Source organism: Bos mutus, chromosome 9 (genome assembly GCF_027580195.1).
Source record: "Bos mutus isolate GX-2022 chromosome 9, NWIPB_WYAK_1.1, whole genome shotgun sequence".
Lineage (NCBI taxonomy): Eukaryota > Metazoa > Chordata > Mammalia > Artiodactyla > Bovidae > Bos > Bos mutus.
In genome coordinates, this window is record NC_091625.1 from 76,205,777 (window position 1) to 76,220,088 (window position 14,312).

At 38.4% G+C, this 14,312-nt stretch overlaps 1 protein-coding gene across 6 annotated transcripts in view; it reads right to left on the reverse strand.

Annotated features, from left to right (window-relative positions):
• Positions 1 to 14,312, reverse strand: part of NHSL1 (NHS like 1) — a 257,856-nt gene that overhangs the window by 17,842 nt on the left and 225,702 nt on the right. For 4 of the 6 annotated variants that reach the window (XM_070376756.1, XM_070376757.1, XM_005891948.3 and 1 more), the window contains exons 4-5: positions 5,138 to 5,330; positions 882 to 1,013 (exon numbers count right to left, since the gene is read on the reverse strand). In XM_070376756.1, the coding sequence (XP_070232857.1) occupies positions 882 to 1,013; positions 5,138 to 5,330 (325 nt within the window). The remainder of the gene's footprint in view (positions 1 to 881; positions 1,014 to 5,137; positions 5,331 to 14,312) is intronic. The other 2 variants (XM_070376758.1, XM_014477050.2) reach the window with 1 other exon arrangement.

Consider the following 14,312-nt stretch of genomic DNA (forward strand, 5'->3'; position numbering starts at 1 on the left):
AAACAGCCCTAAGAATTAGGTTCTATTAACATCAGCAACCACACTTTTTTTGAGTGAAAAAGTAGACTCAGAGAGGTGAAATAACCAGCTTGAGGCTGCCCAGCAAGTAAGTGGCAGAGACAGGATTCAAACTGAAGCAGCCTGGTACTGAAGTCCCTGCTGCCTCAGCAGACATTCCTGTTGGACCATGAAAAAACAGGTGAGGCAATGTATACAGAAAGAAAAGAAAACGTTATCCAAAGCATATATAAAGATAAGCAGGAACAAGATGGGTGAGTGAATAATGAAGTGAACCATCTTCTGCACCAGTCAAAAGGAACTTTTGGTTTCTGTTTTTCAACCACATGTTGAGAAATACCAAATCAAAAAGCTACGAATTTGTTTCACCAGAAGTACCAGTAAGGCATTATCCAACACAAATGACTATTTTCAGTTTTACTGGTATTTACTAATGATGTTGGATGAAAAAATGCCACCAATATTGTCAGTATAACTAATGAAGTCCATACGCACAATCTGAAGTCCTAGAATAAGTTTTTGGTTTCATGCAAACTTAAGCTCTAAATTGAAAGTGAATTTTACCGTGGGCATGCCCACTGTTGAAGATACACAGAGATGATGACATAACTGTTTAATTGCTATCATCCCAGTCAATAGTTTTCATATAGCTCCTCTTCTTACCTTGTCATCAAAATTCAACAAATCACCTGCACGGGATGTTAAGATTTGTACCCAGTGCCTCGTTCAGGAAAGAAGCTGACCCTTTGGGGTACCAAAAGGCTATCAGAATGTATTGATTTCACAAAGACCACCGATAAGGTTAGGGTAGTAATGGTGAGTAGCAATGATGGGCAACAGAATACAGTTCTGATGAGCCATACCTAGCTCCTTCTGTATGCTGTCAGGGACTCCTGTAATAGTCTTTCTCCTTTTGACTTTCTTCGGTCGTCTTACCAGAGTGTCTGTGTAAATTAGAGACCGCCGAAGGCTGGCCTGGCGATCGAAATTCTCCCCTAATGCAGAGTAGTAGAACAAGCAAAGCAATGTTATTTTCAAGCAAGCCGACACCATGCACTTTCTTCCAGAAGCTTGTTGTAAAATGATAAGAAGGTATTAATAATGATGTTAGCCAGTCATACAATGATGAATGGATGCTGAAGGGCAAAAAAGGGAGGAAAGCACATTAGCATCATAAGGCTGTTTTCCAATTTCCGGGTGTATGTCCATTCAAAGAAAGCACCTTGAGCTCATTTGCAAATGCAAACTGGTGAATAACACTTCGGAAGAGTGATTTTGTGTTATTTAAAAAATGGGTTATTTTGGAAGTATTTCACAAAAGTCTTCGGTCACCAAAATCACGCTTCACATCAGCTGGAGATGAATTTATTTGCTTCATCTGGTCCTCACCAGAGACCAAAGTATTGTCTTGTCTGATGTGATGAAACAAATAACTTAATCAGGAATTCCTAGGTGACAACTTTTCTTCAGTCAAGGAGGCTCTTAATTTGAATAGACTGGTAATTGCTACGGTGTGAGACACAATGATAATGAAAAAGCCTTATAATGATAAAGTACTTTTATCACAATGAGACCCAGTAGCTCTGCGGTTTGTTAAAGCTAAACTGCTTCTCGCTGTTTCTTAATCACTTTTCAAAAGTTGATCTAAATTCATTACAGGTATGTTGAAATCAAACCCAGAATGCCACATCAAAGTTTTTTCTTTCTAGTGTGTAAGTTGTGTGATTATCACACCATGGAATAGCCTAAAATAGTAACATATCAACTACTGTTTGGTCTGCTTTAAATTACTTGACATTTGAAGAGAAGTTTTATAGCATTGACCTTATTAAATAGTTCTTCTCCTCAAAAAGAGATTTAAAAAATACATATGTACACATACAAAATATATACTTCCATATTATAAGAAAAGTTTAAAAATTATTCACTCTTTTTAACAACACCGACGCACATTCAAAAGTGGGTATGCTGTGAACAATGTATCTTCTATTTTAATAGGAATACATTGTGAACAGAACCAATATGGTTCTAATCAAAATAGAGAATAAAAGATCGGAATGGTCAAAACACATTTCACCTACAAAGCAACAAACTTAGATGAAGGCTTGTAAATTTGAAAATGCTCTCAACTTTGTTCCTAACGGAGAAAAAACAGAAATGATTTCGAGAAAACCCTGAAACACCAGAAGGCACCATCACTGTGATAAATGCATTACTACGTACAATAGCAAATACGGCCTATAAGAGGCCAGTCAGGACTTCACTGGTTTATTTGTTTTCTGTGGCAGAGGAAAAACATGTTCTTGGCTCAAATCATTAAGAATGGACAAAATATCAACAGACAGTTGCATTTAGTCTCCAGGTTTGCTTCCTACACAAAAAAACAAAGATGAACCACCCAAGCTCCAAGGAAATGAAAAAACAAACTGCGAGGATGAACGTCTAAGACATACACCACCCACTGGTGCCAAACGCTCCGTCCTTCATTGTGACCTAAAAGGACTCCAGCCTTCATCGTGACCTAAAAGGACTGTCTCCTCTACTGGGCTAAACATTTCTGAAGGGCGGGGACACGATCATGCACCCTGGGATTGCCTGTGGCATTCAGCTCGATGCCTGACACAAAGTAGTTATTCAGTAAATGTCTACTGAATTGAGAGGGATTTAATTATTTCTTTTCATTGAAAAATGGCAGTAGTCCGTCAGGGTTACTACTTAGAAATCAATTTAGCTAGCTCAAACATCAGTCCAAAGGCAATTTGTAAGAACTGCTTCAGCATGTTTACTCACTCTATTTATCTTTCAGGTGTAAGAGCTGCTATCCCACATGGCAGATTAAGCAACATACTCATATGCACATTTTATTTTAAACATTTTTCTTCTCTTCAACTCTTAGAACAGGATGAGTTCCCCCACAGGACACAGGCCTGTGACTAAAGGGAGAAAATCAATTTTCAAGCCAGCAGCTCATTGTACTAATGTCTTCTTCCTCTCTGCCTGGCAAGCATCTCTCTGCATTTGAAATAATATATTTATTGGCATTCTTTCCTCTGCTGAACTGAAAACCAAATAGAAGGTCAATGTTCACCCAAATAAATGAGCAGTGACAACGCCCTACAGGAAGCTACATTTTATCTTCTAGTGCTTTGGAAATGTATCATTTAAAGAGCCAGGAGTTGTATAATCTATGTCAATTCAACCACTAAAAGTAAACACATTTAATGCTTCTTTATACCAGAATATCAGAAAAACTACTTCTTTATGAAATGTATGTGTGTATAGTAAACACACAGATCCAGAAAATGGATCAATAAATATGTCATTAGGCATCTGCCTTCTACATTTCTGAAAATGTTAATCACTCAAAAGTAAACTGCATTTTGTCCTAACTTGTATTGCTCATTTCTTTATTGTCATTCACCTCTCCTGTGTGGCATTTTCAAGGCCTCCTTTTAAACTTTATGTAATTCATATCCACTTACTCATCAGACAGGAGAGAATAAAGTTCAGAGGCTGACACTGTCTGCTGTTGTGCCAATGTATTTCACTGTAAATTATTCTTTATTCCTGAAAATCTATTCTGCTTGAAATTTCCTAATTTCACGATAATGCATTTTATCTGAATTCCATTAAGGATTGTTACATTTCATAGCACAATCTTACAATATTAATTCTGAGGCTTTTAATCAATCAAATAATGTAATGCATTTTCTCACAGAAAATACACAGCCATATAAACATTACACTTTGTTCTGAAATACAACTATATATAAAAATACTTTTAAAAGTATGATTTGGTGAATGTGAATCATACTTAGAAAAATCAATGCTATTTGCAAAGAGAATGGAATAAAAGGCCATGCTATTCCTGCAAGGCTTAAGGACAGTAAATGTGGGGAAACGTCCATGGAATTTAAAATAATTCACGTACTAATTAAATTTCTCTGGAATTCAAAACAGAGTTTTAAATGTAATTTTTAAACATCTTGTAAGGTTTAAAAAAATTCGTCAATAACTATCACCAATGCCAGGGAAAAAAACTTTCTAACAATAGTCGAGAGCAGTAGCCTCAGAAACATAGCAAAGGTATGATGAGTTTTCATCCTAATTTTTTATGAAAACTTATCCTTATTGATCACCTGATTTTTTTAGGTTCTGGCCTTATAAGCCAGATTTTGTATGAGCTGATTATCAGTATGACTACTGGTAATGTTTTCTCTTGAATACAGTCTAATGTCTGAAGCTACCAACTCTTAACATGTCTATTTTGCATTTTGTACTCTCCCCAGATCAATGATCTATCTTCTCTGCAGGATATGGAAGTGACAGGGGAGGAAAATTTTGATACTTATTAACAGTTCTCTATGTTTGTGAAATACTGTCTTTGAGCTTTACATACCTTGTCACCTTAATTATCACAGATGATTAAAACCTGAATATAATATTCTGCAAGAACTTGAATTTCACATTTGGCAATTAATATTCATATGCCAGTCTAACATGTTCTAAATTTTTTATATTTAGAAGGAATGGATTTTTATTTGATGATTATAGAATTCAAATTATAGAAATGAAGATATAATTTTACTATCCTGTTAGATTTTTTAAAATGTATATTTCATGTTTTTATTTCAAGTAATTTCCCCCTTTTTCTACTTGAGGAAACAAGAAGGTAAGAAAATCATTCAGAAATATTAAATGTGTTCTTTTTCACTTTTATAAATGAGTTAAAACAGCCTTTTAGAAAGTAAACCTAATTTTTTCTCACCCAAGATCACATTTAGAAGATATTTCCATATAGCCAAAATATTTTAAAAAGGCAATTCAATTAAAAGAATTGAATTGTGTGTAAAAATGCCACCCTTTAGCTGAATGGCTGGACCACTGAATTCTCTGACATCAACCTTTGGTGATACAGTCTACAAATCTAAAAGGAACAGATATTTGACATGCACACACATATACATTTTAGTATTCCCTTCATTCAACAAAGAGCAGGAAGTCAGACCACAGCTATCTACCTCTGTTGTATGAATGACATGCTAAGAGCATATACCAAACAAAGAGCCATAGTCATTCTTCCAGAATATTTGCAACCTGTCCACAGAGCAAAGCATACCAGTTATGTTAATAGGAACCACGTCAGCCTGGACTGTTTGGGCTTGCTGCCGCATCTTCTCTTCCGGTGTTGGCAAGGGAAGTGACTTGGTCCAGTTGGTTTGAGTATGAAGGTCAGAGCAGTCACTTGACGTTGGCGTCTTAGGTCTCCTGGTGGAAGTAAGTCTTTCCTCTTCTGATGAAGAGACAGAACACTGCAGGGGAAAAATTGAGAGGAAGCCATAGTGTGTAATTGCTGGCAGAAACATTTAAAAATACATTTTAAAAAAATTAAACTGATTTGAAGCAAGCCAAAAGAAAAAAAAAATTGGTCACATTTCGGAACAAGAAGCAATGGTTCACAAGGGAACCGCTCATCATCTTGCATGTAACTCATAATATACATGATTTGCTAAGGCCTTAGTCTCTAAGCCATGAGGACTGGAAAAAGGTTTTGCTGACCCACAAAATTTTTTAAGTTCTTCCTGTTTCTTTCTATATTTACTGTGATCAGAAAGCTTATGGATTTAGTTTAACATTAAAAGCTCAGAGAAACATCATGGGTTTGGCCATCAGTCTCTATTTTTATTAAAATTTCTTTTTGCTCCAAGTAATTTCTAGCTTCAATCTCAATTCCTTTAGGCTCTGATCTCAAGTTTGAAAATGATAGAGCTATTGTTGTTCAACTATCCATGCTCTTTGGAAATCATTTACATAGAAAAAGAAAAATCAACTGTGAAATTGTTAAATTATCAAAAGCTGACTGAAGCTCTGTTTGGAGCCTATCATAGCCCCATGAGGAAATTTCTAGCAGTGTCTGTTTTGATACACATTAACATCCTAAGACTGGACATGAAACAACAGACTGGTTCCAAATAGGAAAAGGAGTACAATATACAATATACAAGGCTGTATACTGTCACCCTGCTTATTTAACTTATACGCAGAGTACATCATGAGAAACCCTGGGCTGGAAGAAGCACAACCTGGAATTAAGATTATTGGGAGAAATATCAATAACCTCAGATATGCAGATGACACCACCCTTATGGCAGAAAGCGAAGAGGAACTAAAAAGCCTGTTGATGAAAGTGAAATAGGAGGGTGAAAAAGTTGGCTTAAAGCTCAACATTCAGAAAATGAAGATCATGGAATCTGGTCCCATTACTTCATGGGAAATAGATGGGGAAATAGTGGAAACAGTGTCAGACTTTATTTTTGGGGGCTCCAAAATCACTGCAGATGGTGACTGCAGCCATGAAATTAAAAGACGCTTGCTCCTTGGAAGGAAAGTTATGACCAACTTAGACAGTATATTGAAAAGCAGAGACATTACTTTGCCAACAAAGGTCCGTCTAGTCAAGGGTATGGTTTTTCCAGTGGTCATGTATGGATGTGAGAGTTGGACTGTGAAGAAAGCTGAGCACTGAAGAATTGATGCTTTTGAACTGTGGTGTTGGAGAAGACTCTTGAGAGTCCCTTGGACTGCAAGGAGATCCAACCAGTCCATTCTAAAGGAGATCAGTCATGGGTGTTCATTGGAAGGACTGATGTTGAAGCTGAAACTCCAATACTTTGGCCACCTCATGCGAAGAGTTGACTCATTGGAAAAGATCCTGATTTGGGGAGGGATTGGGGGCAGGAGGAGAAGGGACAACAGAGGATGAGATGGCTGGATGACATCACCGACTCAATGGACATGAGTTTGAGTGAATTCCAGGAGTTGGTGATGGACAGGGAGGCCTGGCGTGCTGCGATTCATGGGGTCGCAAAGAGTCGGACACGATTGAACGACTGAACTGAACTGAATATCCTAACTGGGGAACCCTTTTCAATATCTTTCTTTCCTCACATCTTAAAAAGTGTAAGCAAGAAAGTTGTTTTGGCAAGCATTTCATGATGAACTTCACCGTGGCTTCAGCAGCTAGTTCTGTGACAAACGCCAAGAACTGAAAAAAATTGCCACAGGCTCATGCGTGCTAAGTTGCTTCAGTCGTGTCTGACTCTGTGACCCTAGGGGCTGTAGCCTGCCAGGCTCATCTGTCCATGGGGATTTTTTCAGGCAAGAATACTGGAATGGGTTGTCATGCCCTCCTCCAGGGGATCTCCTCAACCCAGGGACCAAACCTGCTTCTCTTATGTCTCCTGCATCGGAAGGCGGGTTCTTTACCAATAGGGCCACCCGGGAAGCCTACCACAGACTCAGGAACAACAACAAAAAAGGGTAAATGACTTTTGTTGAGAAATGGCAGTTTATAATCATAATAAACGCCTAAGAACTGCTCTTCAAGTTGAAAGCATTTAAACTACCACCTAAGGCATTAAGACAAATTTTACTTAAAAATGAATGAATGAATGAACAAATAAACATTCCCAAGGGAATACCTGTAAAACTAGCAGCCAAGTCAATTCAATACTCTCAACCACACTCCCCAAAGGGGCAATTGCTATCCTGACTTCTAACATTCAGCTTCATTTGCCTGTTTTTGGATTTTCTCTAAGGGAAATCATATTGTATATTCTCTTTTGTGACTTACTTCTGTCATTTAACACAGTATTTGTGAATATTTATCCATCTTTCAAAAGCATGTCTTGATACCTTTCTGGATCTAATGTAAGTTTCTAAGAAGACATTAGTAAGACATCTATAGAAATACATTAGTTAGATATCCTGAACAGAAGAACACTGCTCTGTTTACTGCTATTGAATTAGCCTTCCTGAAAAAAATCTGTGTTTATTCTACAACTAATAGCACTCCACATATCTGAAAAAGACTACTCTGCTGCTGCTGCTAAGTTGCTTCAATCGTGTCCGACTCTGTGCGACCCCACAGACGGCAGCCAACCAGGCTCCCCCATCCCTGGGATTCTCCAGGCAAGAACACTGGAGTGGGTTGTCATTTCCTTCTCCAATGCATGAAAGTGAAAAGTGAAAGTGAAGTCGCTCAGTCGTGTCCGACTCTTCACGACCCCATGGACTGTGGCCCACCAGGCTCCTCCATCCATGGGATTTTCCAGGCAAGAGTACTGGAGTGGGGTGCCATTGCCTTCTCCGAAAGACTACTCTAGAGCTATGAAAATAGTGCGGTACGGGGATAGAGTCCTAAGCTAAGAATCCAAAGACCTGAGTCTATTTGCTTTATATTTTTCAGTCAAGGGATCCTGAAGTTGTTCCTAAACATTGAAGTTTCCTTTGCTGTAAAATAGGGCTGTACTCTCTACCATATCCCACTAAGGATACTTGTGAACCTAATGACATGATAGCTATGAAAAAGGCATTGTGGAAATAAATATATGTATATATATATGAATAGACATCTCAATATATGATATTTTACATTATCAGTACATAATACATATAAAAATGAAAACCTACTTTCTTTGCCACCTAAGGAAAATGTGAAATGTTTGTAATTAAAACTGACAAATAAATATACTCAATTTATTGAGCATGTTACTGACATCTTATTATGATACTAAATTGCATTTTATCAATTCATGTTTGATCCAACACTGGTTACAATGATCACATCTACTACAGATCCTTGAAAGGTAATTAAGGCTTCCCACATGGCTCAGTGGTAAAGAATTCGCCTGCTAATACAGGAGACAGAGGACACATGGGTTCGATTCCTGGGTTGGGAAGATCCCCTGGAGGAGGAAATGACAACCTTCAACCAAAGGAATGTTTGAAAGAATTAAATTAAGTCATGGAGATCAAATCAGTCAATCCTAAAGGAAATTAATCCTGAATATTCATTGGAAGGACTGGTGCTGAAGCTGAAACTCCAATACTTCGGTCACCTGATCCAAAGCGCCAACTCACTGGAAAAGACCCTGATACTGGGAAAGATTGAAGGCAGGAGGAGAAAGGGACAACAGAAAATGAGATGGTTAGATGGCATCACTGACGCAATGGACATGAGTTCAAGCAACCTTAAGGAGAGAGTGAAGGATAGGGAAGCCTGGCGTGCTGCAGTCCATGGGGTCTCAAAGGGTCGGACACAACTGAGCAACTGAACAACAAAGTCATACCAATGTAAATCAATTGTGTCTACCCTTTATGCAGTTGTGACACTCAAAATAGGCTTGATATACAATACTTATTATCTACCCTCACACTGCAGGTACACAACACACACACAAATTAAAATTAATTTTGAGAATTTCATGACAGTTTGTGTAAAGTTCACATTAAGTGTCACATATCTGAAGTTGAATCTCAATTTAGTAAATTATGTTACTCTTTCTGATATATACATACACAGAAATAATTTTTCAGGAAACCTTGAAATATAGCATAGATAGCATAGACTTTAAAGGCCATGGGAAGCAAATCTTAATAGGCATAGACTTTAAAGGCCATGAGAAGCAAATCTTAATAGGCAAACTTCAGCTTGATGGAAAATGAACAGCATGGCAACACCCTACCGAGAGGGTTCCCTCTTCCATGAGACGTCTGCCTAGGGAGATGGTGAGGCACTGTTTTATGGTCTGTATTCTGCTCAGTGGGACTCATCAGCCCTGGTGACCTACTTTTCTTTCAGTTGACTGAGACTGTCAGATTTGATAACTCTCACAATGAAACAGATCTTCAGTTCAGCCTCGTTGCCAGGGGATGATCACTAGGGATTGCTGCAGTATAACAACTGACAAAGACAATCTAGTTTATAAAGTACTCCCTTCCTTTGTGAGAAAATTTCCCAGACAAGCAGGGCACAGATAAAGTTATATGCAAATGTGACTGTTGCACAGTGCTACAATCTACTAAAGAAAAATAAGAAGCCAGGATGGCGCACCTTTCAGAATGATCTGACTCCCACTGCTCTCAATATTTATAAATACAGAGGGGCACAGGAAAAACCTCATCCATCTCACCAGCAGAACACATCACAATTACTCCATTAAGATGGATACTGGAATGCCATGGATTATTACCTTAGCCTCTTAACTCTGATCTTGTTAGCCACCCTCCCCTTCTTCCCATCCCTGCTTTAATAGTCTATTCCTGTGGAATAGTTCTATTCCACAGAAGCCTGAGGGATCCTTTCAAAACATGTCAGATCATGCTGCTCCTGTGCAATCTTACTAGAACCTACAAGACCCTACATGACCTGTGAACTGGCCCACTGCTATCTCTGACCTCAATTCCTACAATCCTATCCCTTCTTTATCCTACTCTAGCCACACCATCTTCCATCCAGTTCCTTGTACAAACCAAGCACGCTCCTGCCTCAGGGTCTTTGCACATGATGTTCCCACCATCTGAAATGCTCTTCCTTTAGACATCCTCATGGATAGCACCTTCTTATTCTTCAGGGGCTTAGTCAAGAGTCCCCTTCTTGTTGAGGTCTTACCTGCTAACCTGCCTAAAATTTCAACTCCTCCCTAATATTTTATATCTCCCTGCTCTTCTTTCTTTTTTCCCTTTAGTACATATCACCAGTATACATATATTTTAGCTATTTATCTTGTTTGTCTCTCCCTTGAAAATGTAAGTTTCAGGAGGCCTTAAAGCAGAATTACATAGAGTGCAATTTCACAATTTTAGCTAAAAAGGAGTCACCATTTAGTGACTGATGTCTCAATACCTTGCCCTGGGTTAGAGGCTTTATAGAAATTGGCACTTCATTTAATCTTCATAGCATTAGCCTCGTTTTGTAAATACAGAAATGGAGTAAAGCAACTTTACTTGAGGAAAGTTGACAAGTGGGCAACAGATTAGAACCTACAGCTGGCCTCAAAGCTCTGCTGCTAAACAGTGTAAAATAACAACTTGATAATATTTGCAATAAATTACTATGTGTTTTCTAATCTAAAAATAAAAATATCCATTTATATCTCTGAATAAGAAAAAGATCTTAAAAAAAAAAAGAATCTACAGTAAAGTCAGCAGTGTGGTATAATGAATGGAACACTATAAGTATCAGCACACTGGCTCTGTCATTTACCAGCTGTATGTTTTGAGCAACTCAAGCTCCCTGTGTTAAGAACAGAATAATTTAAATAGCATCGCCATGCTTCATGTTAAGGGATCCCTTAGTACAGGGTGAATTTTATTTTATTTTTTTTAATATCGAGTTTAAAGTGGACTTGCTTTCAGAACTTAAATGCAGCTTGATTTATAAATGCAGTTTAATTGCTCAATAATGTTCATTAATATCTATCTGGAAGGAATGGAGAGTCACAAATGAAATGTAAGAAACCATGATTTCTTGTGTCAAATTGCTTAATTTACAAAGGGAGATCACCTGCCATACCAGGAGTTGTTTTGTGAATTTTGAATACTGTTAAGTCCTGCATTTTAGAACTTTGAGGTCCTGTCTGGAAATCAGACAAGTTCCCACCAGATGGATGGTGAGGCCTAAAACATGGTCTCTTTGGCAGACTGCCAAGTTATCAAAAAGTGGGCTTAACTAAAAAACACATTTGCCCAGGCTTTTTTTTTTTTTTATCTGCTAAGCTTTTAAAAATTAGAAAACATAATTATAGCCAGAGTTAAACTTAGCATTCATTTAGCAATTATTACATAAAAATAGATATAGAATAGATGAAACTATATAGAGCACCATTTAAGAGGAAAGCCACATACATTCCAGTCCTTTTTACAGGACACTTACTTAGTCTATGGTGTTTTCGTCTTCAGAATTAAATCCGTCTTGGGTGGACTTTTCTTTTTAAAGATTCTAGATAGTTTATAAGGTGCCAAAATGTTTGCAGTCTTTTTTGTCTATATGCTTATTCCACCTTTAATATACTCAGACACAAGCGATCCTGACTTCATTCTCTTCTCTCCTTATTCCCCTTCCCCCTCCCCTGGGCTCTGGACCCGACAACAAAAACCAGGGGTAGTGGTTTTGAGGGGAATACACACAGAAACAGTTTGTGGCCCATCCAGAGCTCCACAAAGGCCAGGAGGTGGTTTCCATATTCATGTTATCAAATAATTTCAATTGTTCCTTCTCTCCTATTCAATATATTACCAAAATTCAGCGCCTTCATCATGGGCTCTAAACTTTCTTACCACGTACTGAATTGAAATATTTTGGATTTAAAGTATCACACATAAAGTGAACATAAATGTTCAAAATGATAATGTAATTTCTTGCCTTTAATGGCCTTTTATTATAATAAATCATATATACAAAGTATATAACACAACAATGAATTTTTAAGAACCTATTACCCAACTCATGACTTAAAATATTATGAATAATTGCATCTACCCCATACTGTTACCTCGAGGTAACTGCTCTCCTGAATTCTGCGTTATTTATTATGCCTTTAACTTTTGCTATGTATGTGCATCAGATCAGATCAGATCAGTCGCTCAGTCGTGTCTGACTCTTTGCGACCCCATGAATCGCAGCACGCCAGGCCTCCCTGTCCATCACCAACTCCCGGAGTTCACTCAGACTCAAGTCCATCGAGTCAGTGATGCCATCCAGCCATCTCATCCTCTGTCGTCCCCTTCTCCTCCTGCCCCCAATCCCTCCCAGCATCAGAGACTTTTCCAATGAGTCAACTCTTCGCATGAGGTGGCCAAAGTACTGGAGTTTCAGCTTTAGCATCATTCTTTCCAAAGAAATCCCAAGGCTGATCTCCTTCAGAACGGACTGGTTGGATCTCCTTGCAGGCCAAGGGACTCTCAAGAGTCTTCTCCAACACCACAGTTCAAAAGCATCAATTCTTCGGCGCTCAGCCTTCTTCACAGTCCAACTCTCACATCCATACATGACCACAGGAAAAACCATAGCCTTGACTAGATGAACCTTTGTTGGCAAAGTAATGTCTCTGCTTTTCAATATGCTATCTAGGTTGGTCATAACCTTCCTTCCAAGGAGTAAGCGTCTTTTAATTTCATGGCTGCAGTCACCATCTGCAATGATTTTGGAGCCCAGAAAAATAAAGTCTGACACTGTTTCCACTGTTTCCCCATCTATTTCCCATGAAGTGGTGGGACCGGATGCCATGATCTTCGTTTTCTGAATGTTGAGCTTTAAGCCAACTTTTTCACTCTCCACTTTCACTTTCATCAAGAGGCCTTTGAGTTCCTCTTCACTTTCTGCCATAAGGGTGGTGTCATCTGCATATCTGAGGTTATTGATATTTCTCCCATAAATATGTCTAAATTACATATTTAGACTTGCTTAGTTTGTATGTAATTATACAGGAATACTTACAAAGATATAAAAGCATAGGATTATATGAAGTATTAAATCCAAGTTTCTCTTCAAATAAATGCATATCTGAGTCTATAAGATGCCTTCTTTATCAGTCATTATGTCAATGATACTTTGCCATTCTCTTTAGTGTTATTTACTTACCATTATGTTTCTAAGCCATATCCATGTAGTTAAGTGAGCCTATGGTTAATCCATTTCACTGAAGCATACATTCCATTCTAATACATTTATTTATCCACTCTTTTACTGATGGATGATAGGTTGAAAAAGATGTTCATGCTATTATCTCAACAAGTCAAAACTCCCCTAACCAAGACAGTGGTTAGCCGGTGAGAGATACAGCTAAGGCTCAATTCCACTACCCATTGTTGAGGGAAAACAGGCTCTGGAGTCACAGATCCGGGTTTCAATCCTAGTTCACTTTTAGGGGTGAAGGGTGTGTTCACTATCTTGACTGTGGGGATGGTCTCACGTATGTATAAGTATGCCAAAACATATTAAATTGTGTACTTTAAAGGTGTGTAGTTTATTTTATATAAATTATACCTCATAATGCTCTTTGTAAAGAGAGGGAGAACTCTGTTTCAGGATTTTAAAGCTTTCTGATCTTAAGCAAGTACTGTGATTCCTCCAAGACACATCTGTGACCTGGGTACAAGCTGCCTTACATGGTTGCAGTAAGAATTAAGCAGACACACAGGTAACACCAGCCCAGCTTCTGGCTCCTGAGCTTTTCCATGTGCCAAATGCTTGGCTCCATGCTGGGAATATCGAAATCAATATGATGAGGATGCTGTGTGGCCTCCCATCTCCGCCCTGATCTAGAAGGGAAGGCAGATATGAATAGAGTCTCATTCCAGTGTAATGGGATGCATGGAACAACACAAACCGGAGCAAGTTGAGAGTCGCCCTCACTACTTGAATGCATAAAGGCCTGAAATGACAGACCACAATCTTCTCACCCTGCTAAATAGGACAGAGCAACAAAGTGCCACAGATCACAGAGCAGCGA